The sequence below is a fragment of the Camelus dromedarius genome, chromosome 1, assembly GCF_036321535.1.
Source record: "Camelus dromedarius isolate mCamDro1 chromosome 1, mCamDro1.pat, whole genome shotgun sequence".
Taxonomy (NCBI): domain Eukaryota; kingdom Metazoa; phylum Chordata; class Mammalia; order Artiodactyla; family Camelidae; genus Camelus; species Camelus dromedarius.
This window is the reverse complement of record NC_087436.1, coordinates 75,942,094-75,968,735: the sequence shown is the minus strand read 5'-3', so window position 1 is coordinate 75,968,735 and position 26,642 is coordinate 75,942,094. Positions and strand designations below refer to the sequence as shown.

Sequence of the window (26,642 nt, the reverse complement as noted above, 5' to 3'; positions counted from 1 at the left end):
ACAAAAGACTTTAAATTCTCCTTTTTTCCCTTTTCTATAGAATATTCCTCCATCTGGTATTCCTGATCCCCACAGATATATGCAGCAATACATCTGGTAACATAAATACTGCCTTCCCTGAGCATTTGCTTTACTTAATAGTAGAAATAGTACTTAATAGTGAACATCTCTTAAGGACATATGCAGCAGGCATTATATTAAGCAGCCATTTAACCCTCACAACAGCCATCCTATGAAATAGGTACTAGCATTTTCATAACATCTATTATTAAAAAAAAAGGGAGAAACAGGATTCAAATCTAGGTTCATGAGACTCAAAGTGTGGGCTTTTAACCATTAGTATATCCTAATTTAAAACATTTTAAATGAAACATTTTAACATTAAAACTTTGAAAGGCCAGAGTTTCAAATTCCTCCTTTCCAATACAATACAGAATTTTCTATGCTCCTGAACTTTATTATCAGCCTCAAACCCCACTAGTTGATGACTTTAGGGGTAAGCAAATTGTAAGCTTTTCGGACCACACTTTCATATTGCCAGTAACTTTCCTTTGCTGACAACTTCAGGAAAACAATTTGTTGAGTTTATCAGACATCAGCAGCTTTGTTTCTTAAAGCAGATGTGATATATCTGCTCCACAACACTAATAATTAACATTGCTCGGAAATCAAGCCATAAAAGGTTTGTTTAAGTTAACTACAAAGGGGATGAGGTTGGCAGGGCATGTTACCTTTTGGTCTGTGGTTACCAAATTCACCAGGAGCAGGGACTTTAACAGGGGTTGCTGAACTTTGAATGGTCAGCACACTGGGAGTGGCAGTAGTGGAATTGGCCTTTGGTCTTTGTCTTGGTGCAATTGAGGTTTCTGTTGGTCCAATGGTATCTGTTATTCTACGAGAAAAAAAACACATTTCATTTCAAATACTGGGATTACTTCTAAATTACTGGTTTTATAAAGCATCTATTTCAACAGATGCCTATTTATTATTATTAATGACCATGTTAGCCCTCTTGGCTTCTTCCTGTCTCCTTTTCAAACATTAAATGTTTAATGAAGATAGGAAAGTAAATAAAAATAAACCTAACCAGTTTCCTCAAGCCGGTATGCTATCATTCACAGTCAGCCACTAAGGCTGGCAGGAAAAGAGTAGAGGATTGCTCTTAAGGAGATAAAATAAAGGAAACAAACAGAAGCCTTCTCGATAAGGTTTTGGGCAAAATCGAGAGCCAGCTTTCTAAACCAGTCAGAGAAATAAAAACAAGAAGCAACAATAACCGTCTCCCTTAGCTTAGACTCTCAGCCTAAGAAAGAAAAGATCACACCCTAGGGTGCGTAACACGCAAGAAGCCAAAACTATTAAAAGGTGGAGCTACCAACTCACATTCAACTTGCTGGATCTTTAACTTTGCTTTACTTAAAACAGTGAATGGAAATTATATAAAACTTTTCCCACTAGTTCTTAGTTTAGGCCACAGATGGGAGTGGTCAAGTGTAAACATAGTTTTAAAAGCAAGAGACACTACATATAATTTGAGAAGATACAGATATTTTCTTTTCTTTCAAAAAAAAAAAAGCCAGGAAAAAATCTTACACTTACATATTTATGAACCCTGCTTTCTATAAATTCCAAATACTCAAATACTTTAATAGGGTCTATGTTCACTATTCAAAAGGAATGCAATGCAGTCTCTTTACTAAGGTTCCTTAGCACATTTTCAAATGATCTGACACTTAACATTTTTGCATACACATGCTTTATCAAGCACACATCTGCTGCATTTAGACAAAGTCCTGTCCATTGTTAACTGCACAGATCTACAGTTCTTGCCTGTATCTGCAGATACCACAAGAGGGAGCCCTGTCAACACCTATCTTTCTAAGAAAGACAAGAAGTGAAATTGAATGAAAAGATTTTGGAAAGTCAGAAATACATTGTGTGTGTACTGTTTTCTAAAAACAAAAACATTTATGTTTTATATGGGACGGAGATGGTACAAGTCATATGAAAACTGAACTAAAAGGCAATAAAAGATCATGTATACATATAACCAATTACCTCTAATTTAACCTAATCAAGTATTTATTGAGTTCAAATTATGGATGTGGGCACTAAAACCAATGCTGTATCCTCCAAGCTCAAGTAAACTGTGGAAAATATTACACACAATATTTCTATTTGTCTATCCATTCTTTATTAAGTGGGAAGTATAGGCCAGACCTTACCCGGCCTCGTCCCTGTTCTAAATCACTCTATAGAGGAGTCACAACACACACGAGCACAGCAAACCTCTAGAAAGCATATTAGAATTCTGCAGACTTTGTTTAGTCTACTGTTTCCTGATTTATTTTGCTAATGTACGAATATCTATTATGCAATTATTACTGATATCCAGCAAATACAGCGAAGTATCCATCCTTCAAAGTTACAGTCTACCTACGAAGATATGGCAGATGTTTATGAAAATATAATAAAACATAAAACAGTAAAAATAATCAACACCAAGCCAGCACTGGCAATTGTTTCATAGAGGAGTAATTCTACCTTTAACCTAACTCAGCTAGGGAAGGCTCAGGTGAGAACTGAAGATGAAAGATGAGTATGATTCCATCAGACAGTGAAAGGAACTACGCAGTCTGTGTGAAGAAATGGGAAGAAAATGCCTGGACAGATTAGGCAAAGTGAAGATACAAACTTAACTAAAATGAAAGACCGAGTAACTACTGTTACTCGGAGCCACGCAGCCTCATATGCACTATTACAGCAGACCCAGAGCTGTTTTTCCTTCTTCCTTTCTTTTCTTTCTCCCTCACTATCACCTGAACAATCTTCCTAAACTACAAACTCTCTCTTAAAATTCTTCACTGTTTCCTTCTGCCAGGACAGTGATTCTCAACCCTCCCATCTTTAAGATAAAGTCACATAAGTTTCGTGTGTTTAACAGTCCGGAGAGCAGATGTAAATCTGGGGAAGGAGGTAGGGAGCTTTTAAGAAGTAAAGCAAAAGTGCCACAGATGGAAGGGTAGGGCAGGCAGATAATACTCATAAAAGCTTTAAAACATGTAAATAATGATACTAGCTACTTAGAGATGTCTCCATTTCCCCTCTGGAAATATGCCTTATACATAAAAAAAAAAAAAAATTAACAACTTTTTAACATTTAAAAATTTTCCAAGTACTTTACTGATACTATCAATAAAAACTAAATTTATATTATTGATCAATAAGCACCAACAAACCCTATTTTTAATACACATAATGTATAGACTTAACATACTATGACTAGCACTGTGAATTTTAGTTAACTATTTCATTATTTCATCTGCTTATAATTATATGGCTAAAACTTGTGTCATGGTGAAATGATATTCAAAACATCATCCTTATTCAGTTGACTCATGCTTTTTAAAAATCTATGTCTATTTTCTTAAAGATTTAATCATTGACACAATAATTATTTGAAAACACAAGTAACAATAAAATGCTGCTGCCAAGTCCTACGATTGCACGGCTGTGTCAACAGATAAGACAGACTGTCAGTCACCCTGGAATTCCTGCAAGTCAGATGTAACTTTACTCCTTCGACTTTTACTCAAACGAATATTTTAAATTCAAGTGAAGAATAATATTTCTTAGAGCAACACCATATTTTTTTTTAAAACTAAGTCATTCCCAAGTGATTTTTCAACAATTTGCAAATAATAGAATATTTGTAACACATCTTACAACCAAGTCCCAAACAGCAGAAGTGACTACAAGGTGAAAATTCACTGGCCTAACGGCCAAAATCCAAATTTCTCAGCATGCCATATAAACCAAGTTGCCCTGACTGGCATTCTGTTCAAGTCATTTCCCACCACTCCCGTAGAACATCCCCTTATCAAACCCAGCCTTGCAGGTTCCCAAAGGCTGTTCTTGCTTGAAATGCCTGCCTGCTGCAGGCTCACTCCCCCTCGTTCCAAGTGACTTGACTGCTCCTCCTTCAAGGAGGAGCTCAGCAACCCCCACCCTTAGGGAGGGGATTCTTCCCACGAGCCTGCTTCCTCTACCCCCAGTCTTTCCCCTCCTCCACTGAGTGGTCTGATACCTATGAAGCTGTAATTGTTCACTGGTCTATCTTCATTAAAATGTGAACTCCCTGAAAATAAACTCTGCTGCTTCTTTGTGTTCTCAGTATTTACATCTTGCATATAACTAATGCATGACAAATATATTTTATGTATTTTATATCAAATAAAATACTCTACGTAAGTAAAATATAATACAAAAGAACTGTGACCAAGAAATCTCCCCAAATGTAATATTACACCTGTCTGATTATCTAAAACATAGTCCTTAGTTTATTAACTTTTAGACTCTTTTAAAAAAAAAAAAATTAGTCATTAATTCAATCATTTGTCAGATTTAGGACTTAACCTGTGTAATTTGTATCAAATACTAATGTAGTAAATAATAAAAATTATTTAAAATATTATAATCTCTTTATCAGTCTTAAAAGTATTACCACTATACCATTCATACAAATTATACAAAGATATTTTTTTCTTTCCATAAGTTAAAAAAGTCATACTGGCTATCAAGCAAAACATAAAATTTCATAAATTAGTTGCCATGTGATGAAATAAAGACAACCTCCCCCCAAGTAAAATGACCCAATGTAACATCACCAGTTACACAATCACTTTGTGACTGCTGAGACAGAACAGTTCAAGGGAGATTGATGTCAAACCCTGTTATCTAATACAAAAAAAAAAAGCTTATTTTGAACTTGCTGTCTAAGCTCCATACCACATGCAATAAGGAACACAACACTTTTTGTGGGTGAAGAGCGTATTTAATCAATGACACTTGCTAGGATTAAAAATGAGAACTGCCCTTTTTTAAAAAATGCCTTTTCAAATTTCAGCATAGCTTTGCCTACCTGGCTTTTATTTGGCTTTTCCTAGAAGCTGCTTCACTAGCCGTCATCGGTTCAGGAAGAGTTGAAGGAATAGAAGAATTCTTGGAAGAAAAAATAAACATTTTCATTTTAGTTTTCATTTCAATCACAGAAAGCTTTATTTAAACACTACAGATATATTCTTAAACTTTAAAAGTCCTGACTGTGAAATACTATTTCTTTCACCTCAGACCTATAAATTGTTCACATTTATTTGCCAGATCTAATCTGCAAATGTCACTGCGTATTACACAAATGTCACTTTCACATTTGTGTTCCACAGAAACCCTTGGGAAATAAACAGAACCTTATCATTATACCCACTTTACAAATGGGTGAACCCTGGGTATAAAGGATTATATTACACTTGTAAATCAATGAGTATTCCACACTTTAGAAAAAGAAGCGAAGACCAAGCACCTGAGTAAGGAGCTGTTTTACACACTGCAGGTGATTTTCACAACCCTGCTTGTCAAGACTAGAAACAAGAGCAGAGGCTTCACTCATCTGTTTACACTCTATACATTTGGCTTACAATAAGGACTCATTAAACATTTGCTGAGTGAAAAGCTAAAAATCCAGGCAAATGTCAAATAAAGCTACTTCATTACTAGAAGTGTTAGTAATGACTTCCAGATTTAACTAAGAATGCATTACACTGACATAGTAAGAACTTCAAAAAACAAAAAGGTACCAACTTCCCTCTTTTTTCTTAGTGGGGTAGATTACGTTGTACACAAAGGAAACTCTTAAGAATATAAGTCAGGCCAGAATGATCTTCACAAAGTTGAGAATGGCTTAAAATCAGTGACTTTTCCAGACTTTTATTAAAATTAGCAGAGACTTGCCATATACTGTTAATCCAACATAGTTAAGTACAGTGTGCAGACACTGGATACAATTCAAAGCCTTTGAATGGGTTTAGCAATTACCAACTCATTATCTTCCCTGGACTAGACACCAGGTTTTATATTCATTATTTCTAATCCTCATAATTACTATCCCTGTTTTACAGAAAAAGAAACAGACAATAAGTAACTTTCCAAAATATATAAAATCAGTCACTGATGAAGACAGAACTGAACCTGGTTCTCTCCATTTACAATGCCTATGCTCTTTGAGCCAAGGTAGCCATACTTTCTCAGTTTGCAAAGTGCTTAATAGTTCAGTAATTTTTCATGACACCCCTGGCCCTACCTTCCCCCAAATCTGAAAGTCCTGTTTTTTTAGTAGTTAGACCCAACAAATGTATAATAGTAGTTTGTGCTATGTTAGACAAATGTTGCGGTGTTTCTCTCAAAGATGCAAAATATCCTGCAGTACCCCCTCATCCACTGTAGCTCCCCAGAGCACCACAGGGCACAGTTTGGCAACTGTGACTTTGTATCAAAAATACTAATCACAAACATACTATTAGACCACCTGTCATGAAACAAGCAACAAGTGTGTATACACACACACACACACATATTCACAAATGATAAAAATAAGACTATAAATTCATATCCTACTTGAAAAACTACTTACATTTATGTTGGAGACAGGACAATCCTTTTTGGCAAATTTAAATGCAAAATAGGACACTTGAAATATATCAGGCCTACGCTCTGGATCTGGTTCAAGCATGAACCCTGCAAAAATAGATTAAAATGTTAAGAAGTTTCATTGAACACAGAAGCAATTAGGGGCACATTAAAAGAGTAAAATATACACATATATACTTTTTTCCATTCCAAGATCAGCGATGATTCCAGCAAACTTTGTTAACATTTATACAAAATATAAAAATTATTATCTTATATACCAACTTTAAAGAGACAAATCAGTCCTAGAAGAGTTCTGCATTAGAAATATAAATGATAAATATGAATATTCTTCTGAGATATGACACACAAAAAAAGTGAGTTTAGTAAATACTGCGTAATTATTCAAGAAAGTTCCAAAGCCACAGTAGGGGTCCTTATTTTCACTATTACCTAAAATGCTAGTACTTAAGTGCACCTGAATCATTAAGAAAAGACTAAATTGCATGCATTATAATCTATTTAGTAAAATAGTACAAGACTGGCACTATAACCTTCCTAAAACATGCTTTCTTCCCACAGTGATGCTAGCAATACTCATTGCAGTTCCATACTTCGACATGCTATGCACAGCATGTTCAGAAGCACAGGCATAGTTTTATGGTTCTATTACAAACAGATTTCAGATCAACCTTGTTGCTTGAGAGGCCTGACCTTTTTTCTAACCAAAATGACCACTACCATTTGTCTATTTCTTGGATAACTTGTTAATTTACATTTTACAAGAAGGTTGACATTTATACTCCATCTATAACTGAAAAATCCATATTTTGTTAAGATATTCTCCATGATCTAATTCTGCTTCACTGATTAACTCTAAGTTCTTATCATATTCAAATAATTTTAAACCTATTTGCAATGTAAAATTTACAGTATGAATCAGATAATATTCTGAAATTTCCTAATAAAATTACATACAGAGATATCAAGGTATATAAACAGCTAAATTAAAATTATAAACCAAAATGAATTAAATCTGCCTTTCAAACTCAAGTAATATTTGAACAAACACTGTGTAATACATCTCCAACAGCATGATAAATTAATTTGGTTAAGAACATGGTTGTTTGGCAAGTGACACTAAACACAAACTTAAAAATTTACTTTGGAGATTCTGAACTCAGTTTTATTATGTTCTGCATGTCACTTGATTTTATATATTTTAAAAAGCTAACATATATCACTCATAAAATTGACTTATTATTTTATCACCATTGTTAGATGGAAATAACTCAAAACACTGAATTCTAATGTTTATTGGTTTATATTCAACCTCACTCCAGAAAAGATTTGAGAAATCTACAAGATTTGTTTTATCCTCCAGAATCGTATTTTATCTTGATACCAACAAATATTCAATGTGTTAAAAGGAACAACAGTACATGATATAGGCATAAATTTAAACAGGCTTTTAACAACAAACACTTATTCATTTAATTTTCAAAAATCAAACAAATCACAAAAACTTTATCAAAGTCACAAACTTAAAATTCTACTTTTCTAACAATTAAGTTTATTTGGTCTTTAAAATCTAATTTCACCAGTAGCTAATTATAAATATGTATTCCTCCACAGGACTTAAAGTGACATGCAAAACTATAAGATTTTTTAAATATGTGAGAAAATTAAGACCAATGAAAAATAGTGGCTAAGGAAAAATAAAACAAAACAAAAACCTGGGTAACGATGTCAGTAAAGAAATCGCATATGTTTGGTCTTAAAAACGCACGCCAAAAATTGAGCACTCTGCTTTCTTGCCATCAACACAAGTAGGGTGACATGATCCATTACGTTAATCACAGTGTCCTTAATGCAAAGACAAACCAGGTGCTAAGAAAAAGCACTATTCCTGATGCTGAAAGCAGAGTCCATTCTCCTTTGCATCTTTCTAAAGATGGCTCACTCTGAGTGAAAAATATCCTTAAGGAATCACAATCAGTAACACAGGGTCGGGTCTTACACACTCCTTCCATGTGGACCAGTGACATACCACCTACATGCAGCTCAGTAGAAGAAATTCTACAGGAGCAGAGAATACTGCAGGACGAAGATCCACTTCTCTGGCCTGGCTTAATCTAGGAAAAGCTTTTGAAGTGTCTAGACAGGAAGAGAATGATTCTTCAGGTAATGCTATACTTTTTTCCTTTTGTAGTAGATGAGAAGCATTGAAGGGAAATGAAAAATTTGAGATTTTATGTTCTCTGATCGACATCTGTAGAGGTAATTCTCTCTCTCAAGTTAAGAATAGCACAACATCCCCTAATGATTAGGTAACCAGGCTGTGGGTAGAATTGATATCATCTTGTAAGGAAACAAAAAGACTTCTAACTACCCTGGCACGTGTTTCCACGTGGGAAGACATTTTCCGGGAGCAGTTTAGTTTGTCTGACTGTACTGACCCCATTTATGTGGCATAAAATCTGCCTAAAAGGTCATGACTAGCATTTATTTTAATAAAGTAGAACAGAAAATATTACAGTGCATTATACCGTAAGTATAAGCAAAGTTTCAAGACATTTGTTTCACATGTGTGTGCGTGTATGTACCAGGTCATCACTAAAATGTATTTTTTATTACGGATCACAGTCAAGTAGTTTTAAAAACCACTGTGCTAGCGACCTCTGTTACTATAGTGCATTCCTCTCCAAGGAAAGACAGTGATTTGTCTAATTTAGACTAGAAAAAAATAAGCACCCACAGGTGTCCATCTCTGCTGCTTTCTTTCAGAACAGTTTATTCTCAGGACATGTGTGTTCTCTGCAGAACCACGTTTTGCAAGTGGCCTGCTTCTGTGGAAGAAGTCTATGGCTTTCCGGCATTGTCTATGACTGGATGTGAGTATATTTGGGAGTTGAATATACATTAACAGGCCCATTTGGCTTCAGATCCAAATTCTGTTTTGCAATCCACTTTATCAGTACTTATTTTGTCATTTTATCTGATGCGATCCTGTGCCCTATCTCTGCTTTGGTTCTAAATTCAAAATATGAAGAAGCAGTAACCCACAGTAGGACACAGCTACATTTTTATCTCTGAATATTTTACATTTAATATTATCAGCCACTTAAAAGGAAAAGGAAACAATTCAATGAGACATCATTAAAGCACTTAATAATGTAATTTCCCAAACTCTCCAAAAGAATGCATTGCAAAATGTACTCTTAGATTACTGAATCATGTAACCTGGAGTGTAACGGTATCAGTTCCAACCCAGCTAAATACTGAAGCATATCCTCCAATAATGACAACTTCAGTTTTTAAGGAGGTGACCCAAAGCCATTTTCTCTCACAATAATTAAACGTTAAGTTTAGTGTTTTATTAACTCCTACTTCATGACAATAAAACAGTATCACCTACAAAAATACACTCTTAAGTGGAAGAATCAAGGAATATGTGAGTCTAATTCATCCAAAAGTGAATCAAGTGATTTAAGTTTTAAAAAAGGCAGAGAAGCTAGAATACACCCTTGTTTTCTCTACTTAGAAGGATCACGCGAATCATCAAGACCATTCCCACTGACCTTGTTCTACTACAAATATAAAACCGACTTTTAAGAAGTTGGCCACATAGAAACACAAGGGTATTTCTCTGCTCCTCCCAACTGTGTGATTCTTTCTATTGACACAAACGCACTAATACAACCTGAGAACACAAAACAGCCTCAACATTGACGGTTGTATATGATTAAACCACCACAGTATTTCCAACTGATTAAAAACCACTTGTGTCCAAGGCAGCTGAACTAATTACACTTATTCTGGTTTTGCGACATCCATGCACATTCCAACACAAAGAGCAGCTAAGGCGCAGCTCAGCAGGGGCCATGTTAAACACGGCTTCATCAAGAACTCACACCAAAAATTAAGTGAAGTAGTTCCCATTCAAGTTACATAAAAGGATGGACCCATGCCTGGGCCTAAGTAAAAGTTAAACCAGCACCTCTAATCTAACGTTTCAACAAAATTATTAGGAAAATACTTTGGACAGAAGTCTCAAAACAACGTTCCTGCTTAAAAACTTTTAAAATTTTTTCCTTCCACAAAGACATCTTTTGTCTCCCACAGACTTCCAGTTACCACAATTATAGTAATTTGCCTGAAAAGAGAATACCCACTCTAATTTTGTAACCATAAATACTTCGAGCATTAACGTGTTATATTTGTCTGTGGACCTATGAAGAGTATTACAGAAAACTTGTATGTTAGGCGTATGTATTCTATAGACCTTATTCCATAAACTATTGAAGTCAAACCAAATTCAACAGCTAATAATAAACACGTTCAATCATAACTAAAAGACTAAGTGGCACTATTAATATGCCAGGATAGTCTATCTGGGATAGTTCTGGTAGCTGTTCCTAGAAGTTATTGATCACAGCCCTCTCTCTACACCTCCCCAAGTGGTAACCCCAAGAGCCAAGGACTGAAAACCTCCAGGGAAACCCTATCTTAAACTCTGATTTCTTTTCATAACTACATTAAAATGTCCGAGATTTAAAAATACATATATATAGGATATAGTGGATGAGGGCGTAAATGAAACAAGATGGGCCACGAGCTGATAATAACTGAAGCTGGGCAGCAGGTACATGATAATCCACTGCACTTTTCTGCTTGTATTTCTAAATATTTTTTAACTTCCATAATAAATTTTAAGTGAATACAAACAAGCAAACAAGTTCCCGGTTTCCCAAAGAAAACAGGTATTAAAGTAAATTTATTTACTATCATAAAGACAAGAAAAACAAGTATTGGTAGGATACGGAAAAAAGGGAATCCATGTGCACTACTGGTGGGAATGAAAATTGGCGCAGCCACTATGGAAAACATATAACCCATCAAGTCTACTTCTGAGTATGTATCTGAAGGAAATAAAAGCACAAACTCAGAAAGATATCTATACCCTCATGTTCACTGAAGCATTATTTATAGTAGCCAAGACATGGAAGCAACCTAAGTGTCCATCAATGGATGAATGGATAAATAAAATGTGAAAAATACATACACACACAGTGACAGACAGACAGACAGACAGACAGACACACACACACACACACACACACACACACACACACACACACACTGGAATATTATTCAGCCATTAAAAGAGAAGGAAATCTTCCTATTTTTACACCATGAATGAACATGAGGACAGTATACTAAGTGAAATAAGTCAGACAGAGAAGGACAAATACCAACTGATCTACTTAAAAAAACAAAGCATACAGATACAGAGAACAGACTGGTGGTTGTGAGAGGTAGGAGGTGTTGGATGGGCAAAACAGGTGTAGGTGCTCGAAAGGTAACAAACTTCCAGTTACAAAATAAGTAAGTCCCAGGGATGTAATGTACAGCATGATGACTACAGCTAATCATACTGTATTGTATATTGTATATTTCAAAGTTGCTAAGACAGTAGATCTTAAGAGTTCTCATCACAAGGGAAAACAATGTGTAACTATGTGAGGTGATAGATGTTTACTAGACCTACTGTGGTGATTATTTCACAATATTACATCAAATCATTTCACTGCACACCTGAAACTATGTAATGTTATACGTCAATTATATTTCAATTAAATACGTAAATATTTAAACCTAATAGAAGAGCTGCTAAGAGCTAGGACATAGAACCATAAAGCAACAGTAAGTCAGCAGACCCAAAGCAAAAAGACAAAACAAAACAAAGTCTTCTCCGTTGTTCAGTATGAATCACTATTTAGAGGTGAGAAAAATAATCTTAGTAGTTACACTTAACAGTATGCTCTGGAATATATGATAACTTCTGGCAAATCTTTGATATACACCATTAACCTGCAAATTCAAGTTTGGCTTCAAGTTATCCAAAGAAATCTCTGCAGGGAAAGTACATCCTAATGAGTATCTGACAGTAGATGCCCTGACCTTCACCCAGAAAATCAGAAATCAGGCTAGCTCAGGAAGAAGAAGAAAGACATCAGTAGTGGTGGTAGTTACTGCAGAAGTAATGATGGCAGCATTAAAGGCCGTCTCTCACCAAGTACTTAGACACGCTAAGAAGCTTTTTTCATAATTCATTTTATTTTCACAATAACCCTAAGAGGGAGGTAATTTTAATATGCTCATTTTAGAAATAAAACTGAAGTAAATGGAGCTGCCCAACATTCTGTACCAACTAAGGGACAAGGGAGATGCAAGTCCAGGCCCTTTGGCACCAGAGGCCTGATTCTTAATCTCCACAATGTACTTCCTTAACCACCATGACAGAAGCTAAAAGCAAGGTGAAGCAGCCAGCCTTCTGTTCACTCATCATAACTCTTCGGTATTCCTGTTAGTTATGCTTCTCATTCTCCTCTGAACGTTCTCCAGTTCAACTCTTAGGCCCATAAATGTAAAGTGCTTCTCTCCTCACTGTCCACCACCATCCACCTCCATTACTTACTTGTCTATTGAAAAAGTTAACAGAAGCTAATAAGAAAAATTCTAAATAATTGCTACTTTTAAGAAGAAAAGTCTGCAGAAAATTAATAAACTGAGCATTATGGACAGTAGGTAATAATACCCTTGACCAAACTGGTGATAATCAAAACTGCATTCAAATACTTATATAACCACAAACCATGTAGTTTTAACAAAGGTTAAGCAAAGCTATTTCATTCTCCAAAATCTTGAGTCACATAAAATAGATGCAAGCAGCATTAGAGAAACTATTAAGACTAAAAAGATATGTCTTTTTAATGCTTTATCTCATATATAAATGTGGGAGCAACTACACTGCATGAATAGATAACTGCCAATAAAAAGTTTCACTTTCAAAAACTATGCACACAGGTATGCAACCTCTGGTTTTCTGAAGGTAGGATTTATTTGAAAGCAATGTAAATCACCAATTACTTTATTACAAAAGTGGATACAGAAACCTAAATTAAATGGTGGGAAACAGGCAAGGTCACATGTGAAAAATGCAAAGAATAAAACTGCAAAGAATCTAAATGTTTCCTAAAAAATATTACATTACAGATAAGTATGTTCTGGTTTTCAAAAATCTCTATATTGTTAAGTTTTTACTACTCAAGATAATATCTAAAAAGTAAAATCCACAAAGGCCCTATGACAGGAGATAAAATACCAACATTTACTTGAAGGCTTTTATTTTATTCAACCTTGTTTTTCCATTTCTGCTTAGCTCTCAGAGGTAAGTTCAAAGACATTAACACACGGTTGAATTTATACTAACATTGATAAAAACTAAAATCTGTACATTTATCAACAAGTAAAGCAAGCATGCGATGCCCTGTAAAGCATCAGTGAACTAGAGCCCAGTTAGATCCTGAAGTTATCAGCAGTTGTTTAGCTTTCCCACCTTCCCGTTATATACAAACACATACCCACACACACACATACAGAGAAGGGGGAAAGAAAAACCTAACACAAGAACAAAAGATCTTATTACTATAAGCAAATTAAATCACGAGTCAGGGTATATTTACTGCCCAGTCTCTCATACAATACTGTCCAATGAGAATACTAAGTTTCTAAGACACTGCAAGATCCTCAATAAAAATCATCAGCCTAACTGTGATTAAAATGTTATACTTAACAGCATAATAGTGTCACAGTTACAATGATTTACAACAAAGGGCTTCAATAAATATCCACATGGATAACCTTCTAAACTTCAATTAGCCAGAACACTCAACAGCCAAAGTAAATCCCTCAATCCACTTTTTGAGCATTCCCCTTGATCAGAGTTCTTTCATGCTTTTGATGTCCTAGATTTTGGACAATTAAGGAAGAAAGCAGCTGGATAAGAGCAGCTTATGGGTCTGATGTTTATGCAAATATATTCTAAAGGTAGGTTTGCTCTTTAAAAAAAAATTCACATTCTGCAAAATGGCAGGCTAAAAGTAACAGGGCTCATGGGGAAAAGAGAGTTGGGACAAACCAATGAAAAACCATACAGCTCTGTCACTAGCACACTGACAATAACAGTCATTGGCACCTGGGAAGGTAACTTGGACTCCCCAGGCAGGTAGCTTAATTTGGCTGAAAGCTGCCACAAGGGCATAAAAACACATCAAAACAAGGTTAGGAGGCTCTCAATCAATAAAGATAAAGGTACAACTCTGAGACAACGGAGATGACATTCAGGGGGCCATCCACTAGTAGAGAGCCACACAAATACTGACAGGTAGCACTCTCTGGGAAGAAAATCCCCAGGTACAAGCACCATATTCAATGTCCTCCAATTACAGTTGAACGTCTTCGTGCTGGCAGTGCAGCAGCCAAGCTCGGGGCTATTTCCTTTCCCTGCAAGTTATACCATCATCTTCCCCACTCCATTACTCTGCTTCCCCTTGCCTAGGAAAAACATTTCACATGAGGCAGTGTAATTTTTGTGTTCAACTGACATAACTCTCTAATTTCCAACAGGATGAGCAAATCCACATTACAGATGTAAAAAGACTGTGCTTTAAGTAAATTTGCAAAGTGAGGCTAGATATCCTTTTATGCTCCATCTTCTTTTGACTATTTTTCTTTTGGAGTGTTTGCCCTTTTCTTTTTGAGCTTCATAAACTACAAAAGATAGCCATTTGTCAAGTGTGTAACAAATTTTTTTTCCCATTTATCATTTGACTCTATGCTAGGGTTCATGGTTTGAAGGGACTTTCAATGGTTTAAATTTATATATTAATGGATTCATCTTTTTTTTTCTAGCTCCTGAGATTAAAAGCCTAGTTTATATATTACCTATTCCAGTGTTATAAGTGAATTTATATCTATTTTCTTCAAGTATATTTACATTTTATTTTTCACATTTAAGTCTCTGATTTATCTGAAATTTTAGTATAATGTTCAAGGTAGAGATTCAGCCTTATTTTTTTGTCTACACATAGATAATAAACTTTTGCATTTCCATCTGTTTTCCCCACTAAATTGAATTGTCATCTTTATCATACAAAACCTCAAATATATTTCGACTGACCTTCTTTTCTACTGCATTGATCTCTGTGGCTGGAGGCTATGACAGAGGATGTTTAAAATGGAGAAAACATAGCAATGCTAGAAACACTTTAATTAAAACAGTACTGAGCAGTGCTATTTAAATATTGCAGCTTGCTAACATAGTTTAATATCTAATGGTCCTCCCCCTCCCCCAAATCATCTTTTTCAGAAATTTTACCATGAGCATATATAAAAAATTAAATTATAATACCTATCAAAAGGAAAGGAAAAACTCTCAAAGGAGTTTGGAAGGAATACTGAAGTATTCTTTTGGAATCAAAGGCCCACAGGATTATTCTTTCTGATACTACACTTAGGGGGCTTTCCAATTTTATAATCAATACAGAATAAATATTGAAAAGGGTGGCAATATAAACTTCAATCTAAGATTGTCAATACTTTGATCTGAAGAAGCAATAGATCTGTATATTTAAACTTCAAAAGTACAAAGACTGAATAATTAAATGTTATGGTGTAAGTTTTTCCAGAAATTCCAGTTTCACTAATTATATAATATCTATGTTCTATAAAAGCTTATCTAGAGTTTAAAAATGCCCATGTACTAATCAGTAATTAGGCAGCTTTCATTTCTATAAAAGCCTTATAAATATCTTTTTAAATGTATTTCTTCACTATAGTTTCACAAAATTATAACATAAAATTAAAAGACTAGGTTTAATATGTGTGTATATTATATGTATGTATGTATATGTGTAACTGAATCACTTGGCTGTACACCTGAAACATTGTGAATCAACTACACTTCAATAAAAAATTAAATCTTTTAAAAAAGAAAAGGAATGGAAACAGCAAGCTGTTAAGTACAGTATCTTACAATTTTTTCATAAATTTTCCAAGTACTTACTTATTAAGCAATGTATGTTATGGGAGTAACGAGAATTGTCTGGGATGGTGAAGCTGCCATCACAGATGGCAACCTGACTCTCACCAAAAGGAAGAGTGAAGAAACAAAGTTTATACAGTAAACATCCTAGTGCCTGTAAAACAAAGAAGCATGAATATCATCAGAGCTCAAGTATCAACTTAACCACAAGACCCAAAAATAAGCCACAATCAAAAACTTAATATATTATTTAAAAAAACCAAAAGCCTTATGTTTCTTTTCAGTCCTTTCAACTTAAGTTGAAACAAATTAATGTGCTTAATTTTTTAAAAGACACTTAACTGTATCATTCCCATATTTTTCTATCACATCTGTAGCTAGTTGGCTGAATTAAGGTTATCATCGAACTCTAGATCATGAATGGTATAATTAAAACTAAAAGTGGTTGGTTCCTTCTGGGGAAAAAATTACACTTTCATTTCTTCCACAAGGAAAATATATATTTAGTACATAACTAGCTTATAATAACCAATAAAGTAAGCACAAGGTTCCTCCTAGAAGCATCTTTTTTTTTTAACATTTTTTATTGATTTATAATCATTTTACAATGTTAGAAGCATCTTTTTAAAACTTCACTATAAAGCATGTCTTAAATTCCTGAAATTCCAAATATGAGTTAGCCAGCACAGTTATATTTATCAGACAACCATCAATACATTTTCACTGATCATTCGTAAGTACATGTCATTATTTCACAGTATAAAAATAGTTTTATATTTCTGTGTATAATCCTATAATTTTTATTCTACATTATACTAATCATATTTGTACCTGGGTAATCTATATAAAATTCAAAAGGGGAGGGCTCTGTCTGCTTCACTTGCATGGATTCATAAACATCACAGCACCAGCAAATCTACTTGCTGACAATGAAGACAAAACACCCTAAAACACAACTTGCATCTGGAAAAGTAGCATAGGAAATATTTAGCTAAGCTGCTAATAGCTCAAACCTGAGAAGCAGTAATAAAAAGTGATTTTTGCTCAAGAAATCATATTGTCACAAGAAGTCACCTACAAGCCTTAAGAGTATAAAGAGCATTTCTAATTCTAAACAGATTGTATAAAATTATCCAATAGTTACTACACAATTACATCAGCAATACTGAAATTTGGGCAATCTAAAATTTAGAAAATCAGCATTCTTCTGTTGGATTTTCTCCACACATCAACTTAGCAAACCTAATTAACAAATACACTAGCTTTATAACTACTATGAAGATTACAATAGGCAGAAACACCTTTGTGAGTTTAACAATATTAATTTATAAAACATTATCTTCAATATTATAACAGACTTCCAATGAAAAAAGTTTAAAGACTCTAGAAATTTCAATGTATTAGTTCAAAATCATTACTTAGTTATTTACTATATAACTAACAAAACTGTAAAGATTCTGAATAGAAATAACCAATTCAATGTGGCTTAAAAATTTTTGATGCTTTTTTATATAAGAAAGATATTTTCAGCATTTGTGCAGCAAATTGAGCATAAGGCTTCCTTAACAGCACTAAAAACTGTATTATTAATGGTGTAATATCTGCATTAAATTACACCTTTCTTCTGCGCACATGACAGTTAGGAAAAAGAGGTCTGCATTTTAGCCGGTTTTATCTTGTCAATCAAACCTTTAGTAATGTGTCTTTTGTTAGAGTAAATGTTGTGGGAGTTCCCAGACAACAATTTTAGATAGCAATGCCAGTATACTTAAAAAACATAAATCTAAAATACTCTGCTTCACATAATGTGAACACAATGAGGTGTCCTAATTTTTTCACACCAAAGGCATTTCCCTCTTTATCCATTGGATACAATGAGAACCGTTCAAGAAACAGGGGGGAGCAAATGACCTCATTTTGAAGGCTGAGTATCACTATCTTCAGTTTTCCTCACTGAAAGGTAACATGAAGCACCTCTCACTGAATTTCCTAATGCTCAATAAAATCAGCATGCTATTTCTCAGGATAAAAACAACCTACAATGGAAACTTCAAAGCAAAAAACAATTTTTTTCCCAAAATATATATGCTAAATGAACACTTTAACCTCAATATTGTAACTCTCTGAATCAGCATTATCTTGAAATAAGATCAGAAATATAATACTTAACCAATATGAATTGAATTTTTTTCTGGATATTCTTGAAGTCACACCTAAAATGTTGCAGCATTTCACCTGAGCTAAGACAAGCATGAAAATGGCATCATGGAAATTAAAATTCTATCTCTGGTAACAATATAAACATAGATTCTGTTTTCTGATTATTTTTCTGGCTTTTTTATCTTTGAGTATCTGTCATCCCACAGCTATACGCAGTTACCTATTATAGAAATACTGCCCCATACACTAATCTGTGAACGATATAAATTTTAAACTTAATGCTGACAATTTAGTATGCTGCCTGGCATGCATTCTAAGCCTTGTGAAAAATGAACAACAACAAGAGATTCCCTGCTTTCTGTTAAGATATTGGATAACAACAATCAATCGTGCTTAGAGACCAAGGTTTTTTTTTTTTTTTTTTTAAATCAACCCTTGATTTCAAAACAGCAGTCAAGCTATGATGTCTGTTGCTTCCTCTGCTGTTGAAATACTTTTAGGTAATATGGATTTCAACATTAGTCACAAAATTAGGCCAGAAAAGACTTCCACAATCACCTTTTCTAATACCTTTATTTTATAAATTAAGATCCAATTGAATTTGCTTTCTACATTATACTGTAAGCCATTTGCTGTAAGCTATTTAATGAGTCAAATGTTAGTGCTAAGGAGAGCAAAATGAATTTGAGTCATACCAGCTGGTGATCTATAAGCAGTATCAAATTAACTAAATCAAACTTATTCATGGTTTGATTCAATTACGTACACTAATACAAGATTTAAGAGTCACTGGTGAAAAAGGGTATATTATATAAACAGATGAAAAGATATTATAAATCCTTTTTTTTTAATTATCTTGCAAGAATCTCTGGTATCCCAACCTCCATAATAGAAGGCCAGGTGAGGAGCACCGAGGAGATATTCATTTGGTTTCACATATTATGCTCGAATACTTTCTAAACAGTATGCTTAAAAAACAAAATAAACATGACTGTTCTTGTAAAATCCAAAACTATTTTAAAAGGAATATTTTTCCTCTATACCTCATATGGTCACTAGTAGTAGATATGGTTGACTACTTGTTGAATTTAAATGAATTCACATTTTAAACAGAGTTTCCTGCTAGTTTATTAAATATAGCCAAAACATATTTTACTCATGAAGTAACTTTTAAAAAGGTATTAACACTCTAACATAAAGTTCAACTATATAAAGACATTATCTATCTCAATAGTCCAACCCAGATTTATATACTAAATGATAAAGAACCTCAATATATAGAGGTTAGTCAATGATATGCTTATAAGTTTGAAAAAGTTTTACTCAAGTTAGTTTCCATTAAAAAGATCCTAAAAACTCCAGAAAATTATCAGCATTATTACTTAAGAGTTGTGTCCAGCTTTTCCATACTGTGATCAACCAAAACTGCACTCCAATCAAAAAAAAAGTTAACCATCATATATAATCTAAATTCTAAAAAAAAAAAAAAAAGCTGTTAAAAAAGTTAGATTATCTGGAAATCCCTTATTTGCTTTTTTTTTATACCTAAGCCTTCCATCTCAGGATTAAGAAGATAAAATGTGCTATTATTTTTCTTCTATCCACCACTGTCTTCTACTCAATAGGAAATACTTTGTGGGGGCAAGGGGAAAATAATCAATTGAACTCAGTTTCTTTTTTTAATTTGGTTAGTGAAAATGTCAGCCTTTCTTGGCCTTACCCAGATATCAGCCTTGGTGGTGATAGGTTTCCCTCCATAAAGGTTGATCATTTCGGGGGCTCTGTATGACAGAGTTGTATACCTGGCAGTAAATAAGTAAAATGGAGTGGAGATATAAAAAAAAAAAAAAAAAAAAAAGACAGATACTACATTGTTTCTACATAAAGTACGATAAAAAACCTTTAGGTTCAATAACATTATAAAGAAATAATACTATTTTAAAAGCTCATTAAAAGTCCATCAAGGATTAAACAATACAAAGCATCTATACACATTTTTATTCAACAAGTACAACAGCATCTCTAATAATATAAAAAATGAATTTTTAATAGAAAAATTTTCAATAAAGACAACATATTGGAAACATAGTTTTCCTTGAATTTCTTATATGAAAGATACAATTTGACTATAAAAATATCCTTATCAAAATATTTTGGTCTATTAATTTAAAAGTAAAGCTTCTACCCTCTCAAAAAATTAGTTTATATGTTTACTAAGCAGTTTGTTTTTATAGACTCTAGCATAATTCCTTACACATGGTAGTAGATCTCCTTTAGGTTTGTTTTTGTAATTGTTGTTTTACAAGTAACCTAGTTGCCGTAATTCTAACTACACTAATTAAGTACACTTCTGAAACTGATGGCACAAGCAATTTGGAATTAGAAGATACTATGGATAAATATTTACCAGTATAAAAACTCCAAATCCAATATGAACAAAATATCTGAATTAAGTTGTGCTCAATTTCCTGGCAGAAATTATTAGATATCGAAGGAGCTCCCATATTATGGCATAATTTAAGATTCATTTTGAGTGTTGATACGTTTTATTTTACACGAAGTATCTTGAAGTTCAACATTCTACCATCTTACTTTTTCCAAATTACCCTGATTGGTGAGGCATTCTGAATGATACTACAGTAGAAGAGTGATCTAAGACACCAGTATATAAACTGCATGAGAGCAGGACTTTTTTCTGTTCACTGCTATATACTGCAGTGCCAACAACAGTGCCCACTACATTGCAGGCCCTGAATAAACACCTGTTAGCTGAATAAATGGTTAGACCATTTTCTCCTCAATTGAGCCACAAAGCACAGGAACACATGAGCTTGCATTCATCGCTACTGTAAAATTCTGCTGAACCTTACTTAACTGTACTTCAGATCTTAACAGCAAGAAATGAAGCTTCCAACAAGTCAGAGATGCTTGAGCAGAATCCTATAGCAGCCATTATATACCATAATCCAATAACTTTTAAGATTATATGTACCTACATATATTCACAAAAAGCCAATTTAATAATTCATTGTTCTGGTTTTCTTCAGGACATTTGTATGTTTACTAAGGAGTTTGTTTTTACGGAATCTAACATAATCATCATATCCTGAGTGGAAACACGTAAGTCTAGAAAACCACAGTTTGGTACAAGTGGGCCAGAGTAAGATCAGTTCTGTTCGAGCTATTTCAAAACACATGTTGCAGTTCAAATGAAAGCTTCTAGACAGTCTTAAACAATTGTGAATTTGTGAGGAAATGAAGAAAAACAACTTTAAAAAGGCAACTATTTAGAAATTCCTATTCTGACAGATCTTTCTACATTCTGTATCATTTTATTAAGTAATCGAAGAATTACAATAGTACTATTTTCTAAAACTAGAAAACAGAAAAGTCAGGGACGGTCCCTATAGCACTCTAGCAACCATGGAAAGTACAAGATTAAAAAAACAGAAGGCACATATGAGTTCTATTTCTACTGAAGAGTCTTCTAATACATTATTATAAAGTAACAAGTTTTCCACATAGTTTTCAATGCATTAATTAATAGGTTAATCTTCTTAATGTTAAATATGAAGTAAAAGCCTACATGTTTTTAAATAATTTAATTTTTTCCTAACAAGCACAAATCCTCAGTATCAATAAAACAAAGATGTTTAACTGAACTCAACAAGAACCTAAAACTCCCTTTAATGATTCCACTAATTACTATAGCTTATTTAACAAACTTCTTGATAAATTTGTTTACAATGTAGATGAAAATTTTGTTTCCATGGTAAAATGCATTTCCTATTGAACTCAATGAGACATAAGCTAATCGGTGTCTATGGCACAGAAATATCTTAAAGAGATCTATAAATGGAATACCTAAATTTATATTAGCTGGGCTGGTCACAGACTCAAGTTAACTAAAATTCCCACGAGATGAAGTGCAATAAAGACAGACACTTACTTTTTAATTTCTTCTTCTACTGTATTAACTCCATCTTTTTGAGGATTAAGAAATTTATTTGTGGCACTGCCAAAGTCACAAAGTACATAGTTTCCATCATCGTTCAACAAAATATTTTCTACCTTCAGAAAAGAAAAGCAGTAATTAGTAGTATTTTCAAGGTGAAAATTACCTTTTTACAACAATGTTTTTACTCAATAAACACTAAAGAGCTTGTGCCATGTGGAGAGAGAGAAGAGAGAGAAAGATAGAAGATACCTCAAATTGTAAGAAAGGGGAAATAATTCAAACCAAAAATATACCTTACTATAGCTACTATTTCTCTTACTAAGCCCAAAGAAGTGCTTCTCCCATCCCAGGACGATTTTTGCAAGGGCCAAGAAACCCTAAGTCCTCTCTGAAACCGTTTCTATGAAAGAGAAGAACTAACAGCAGTCAGAGTCTACACTATACCTTTATTCTTCTCCTAACACTTCAGCTTATCTGTAGAAAAGTAACAAAACCCATTACAATTCTACTTCTGATTGACTCCTAATTCCACTTTTATCTAATATGCTACACTGAAAAACACGGATTGACTTTATGCCTTAACTTAGAGATCAGAATTGTAGAAACTTAAATAAAATTATGTGCACAGTTTCTAGAACAGGAGAGTCTGGGTTCACAGTCCAACTCTGCCACTTACTAGCATATGTACCCTGGGACAATTTGCTTAACCACTTTTGTGCTTTAGTTTCCTTACCTATAAAATGGGGGAAATAATATTTATTACATGGAATGGTTGTAAAAACTGAATGAACTAAAACATGTAAAGAGCTTAGAACAGTAACCAAAATAAGGTAAGTGCAGGATAAAAGATAGTATTATTATTAACTTTTTTCACAATAGTTTTTCCTGAATGAGTGATTCTCTACACTACCAAAATACTCATATCATAGTTTCTTTATCATTTTTCTTCTTTATTGCATTTTAGCCTACTTTTAAAAGATTTGCATAAAATGCTTATATAAGAAATCTACTTAAAATAAACATACGTTTGCATAAATTTACACATGTAAAAAGAACTAAGTATATGAAGTATGGGTCTATACAAAATTATGCAGTTCAATGTCTTTTTTGTTTTAAAATCAAGAAGATTCAGTTGAAGACATCAACTTTACATTAAAAAAGTTAATGAGCTACAACAGCACAAAAAAACAGACCAAATTATTAGGGAGAATGTAGAAGTTACATATTCAAAAGAACTGAAATGAACTATATAGGTTATCCAAATTAAGGGACAGAGATCTGCAGTCATGCATTTCAAGCTTCCCTTGACTTGTATCCTTTTACCTTAGGTTTCCCTAGATGATGCTTTCATTGTTAACAACTTACATTCTTTTTTAAGATTTTTTAAAAATTTTTACTGAAGTATAGTTGATTTATAATGTAGTGTTAGTTTCTGGTGTACAGCATAGTGATTCAGTTATACATACATACATTCTTTTCCATATTCTTTTCCCTTATGGTTTTATTATAGGATATCGATTAGAATTCCCTATGTCATTCAGTAATAGGAACTTGTTGTTTATTTATTTTATATATAGTAGTTTGTATCTGCTAATCCTAAACTCCTAATTTATCTTTCCCCCACCCCCTTTCCCTTTTGTTTTCTATCTCTGTGAGTCTGTTTCTGTTTTGTAAATAAGTTCATTTGTATCATACTTTAGATTCCACATAAGTAATATGGTATTTATCTCTTTCTGACTTTTCTCTTAGTATAATAATCTCTAAGTCCATCCATGTTGCTGAAAATGGTATTATTTCATTCTTTTTTATTGCTGAGTAGTATTCCTGTGTGTGTGTGTATGTGTGTGTGTGTGTGTGTGTGTGTGTCTTTATCCAAACATCTGTTGATGGACATTTAGAACAACCTATATTCTAAGTGACATCCTCTATTCTCTTGTATCTTAAGAACATTTTATTAGCTCTTTTCATAAATTTTGTATAATTAGTCAGAATTGGGATTCATTCATTCATTAAATGTTTACTGAGACCCCGCTATGTGCCAGGCACTGTTCCAAATGCTTGGATACCTCACTACAAAAGAGCAAAGTCCCTGCCCACATGGAGCTTACATTATAGTGGGAGAGGACAGAAAATAAACAATAGGCATAATACGTAAGCAAATTATATAGCATCTGAGAAAGCAACAAGTGATAATAAAAGGCAGAGCAAGCAGAGAATGAAAAGGTTAGGTTGTAAGTATACGTAAGGTGGTGCAAGGATGGACTCACTGAGAAAGTGAATCTGAGCACACTTGAAGTTGGGGAAAGACTAGCCACAGCATTTCTGGGCATAAAGCATTTTAGGAGGAGGAATTTTTGTAATCTCAGTGTGAACAGGTATCAAAGAAGACATCTATGGTTCTAAGTAATATGTGTAATTATAGCTCAAGCAATATGATACTAGGAATATTCAATCCCCTTTGGGGACTTTTTCCAATGTAACAAGTGGGTACCATATAAAAGAGGTCAGATTCCACAAAAACATAAGATAAAGTAGCCTTAAAGTGACAATCACCACCGAGTTAAGGTAAATGATGTAAAACTATAGAAAATTATAAATACCCGAGTAAAGAGACCCATTTATAGTCGCCTCCAGTATCTTTGGAAAACACCCTGATGATTCATATAAATTACAGGAAGTAGGAAGAGTGCTGAACTGGGAAGAACAACGTAGAGGGACATCTGACCTGTGTCAGTGATGTTCCTATTTTTGTCCATACGAAACCTTAAAGAAGCCTACTCTGTAAACAGAAGCAGAGTAGGGAGCATAAAATCTACCTCTACAGTCATGCTAGAAACCCTCAGGGTCATGGAAAGCACAATTTCAGTTCTACTGTCAGTCTGTACATGGCCTCAGGAAATGCAGCACGGGACAGAGAGACCAATCTCAGTGTTGGTAATAAAAACTGGTTTAGATGAAGACAGTCCAAGAACATTTTAACTCCAAAGTTTAAAATGTATTAAACCGTAAGTAATCTAAAATTCGTACCTTCAGATCCCGGTGAATTATTGGAGTCTTACACTGATGCAACCTTGCGACAGCTTCACAGGTATCACAGAATATCTGTAGCACTTCTGGTTCCGTAAAACCTGTCTGCAGCTTCTTGTTCATCTGATTCACGACCTGTCCAGCTAACCAAAAAAGTAATTCTGAGAAGACATATTTTTAATAAATGAAGACTACTGCAAACAAAGAAATTAAGAAATGTCTTTACAGTCTCAGGTAATGGGAAACTGCTTTTTCATAATATTCATGTAAGGATGCTTATTATCCCATATTGTGCTGATTCAACAACATACATTTTTTTCACATTTTTACATCTCTGAAATGAGAACATCTTAAAATAGACAATGTTCTGCTAATGCTATTGGCTATATATTTTTTTAAACATTTTAACATCTCCAAAATCAAGGTATACCTTATCATTGATGGCATCACAGATCTGAAGAAATAGTTATTCTGCACTGTGCTAGCTTTTGGGTAAACAATGGTATAGAAAAAGAGTCTCTATTATCATGGAATTTATGGTCTAAAGGCACAGATGAATATTAAACAATCACACAAATGAATACTTGTCACAATCATGTAACAACAAGGATGATATGAGAGAACCCTAAGTTTAAATTGGTGGAGGAGGATGGGGAGCAGAGAATGCCAGAGCATTCTGTCTAAGGAAGTGATTATTTACGTTGCGACTGAAGGTTAACTAGGGAGTTAACCCAGCAGAGATTTGGGAGAAGAATGCGCTGGTGATAGCAAGTGGCACATATCAAGGCCTCTGGTTTGCAAGAGCTTAATGATTATGAATAACTTTTAAAGAGAACCTCTACAGATATGGTCTAGAAAGCAGAGAAAAGAGTAAAGTATATTTTAGATTTTATCTTGAAAACCAAGGAAACTTCCTGATCTGACTTTTTTAAAGGTTCCCTTGATTAGGGGATGGAGGAATCGCAAGAGCGGAAATAGAGAGCTGGGTTAAGGGACTAACGCTCTAAACAGGGTAAAAGATAATGGGTAGGTAACTTACTAAAATCAAATAGCCACACCAATAAGCCCTGAGAGGATTATATAAAACTACAGTAAATTTTAAATAAATGAGTAAAGAGCTCTATTTAGTCACTTCTAGTATCTCTG

General features: G+C 33.9%; 1 protein-coding gene across 2 annotated transcripts in view; it reads right to left on the bottom strand.

Moving 5' to 3' along the window:
- Nucleotides 1–26,642, bottom strand: part of BMP2K (BMP2 inducible kinase) — a 119,432-nt gene that overhangs the window by 36,520 nt on the left and 56,270 nt on the right. For both annotated transcript variants that reach the window (XM_010983316.3, XM_064485663.1), the window contains exons 4-10: nt 25,497–25,639; nt 22,461–22,582; nt 20,232–20,313; nt 16,373–16,505; nt 6,467–6,570; nt 4,922–5,001; nt 732–892 (exon numbers count right to left, since the gene is read on the bottom strand). In XM_010983316.3, the coding sequence (XP_010981618.3) occupies nt 732–892; nt 4,922–5,001; nt 6,467–6,570; nt 16,373–16,505; nt 20,232–20,313; nt 22,461–22,582; nt 25,497–25,639 (825 nt within the window). The remainder of the gene's footprint in view (nt 1–731; nt 893–4,921; nt 5,002–6,466; nt 6,571–16,372; nt 16,506–20,231; nt 20,314–22,460; nt 22,583–25,496; nt 25,640–26,642) is intronic.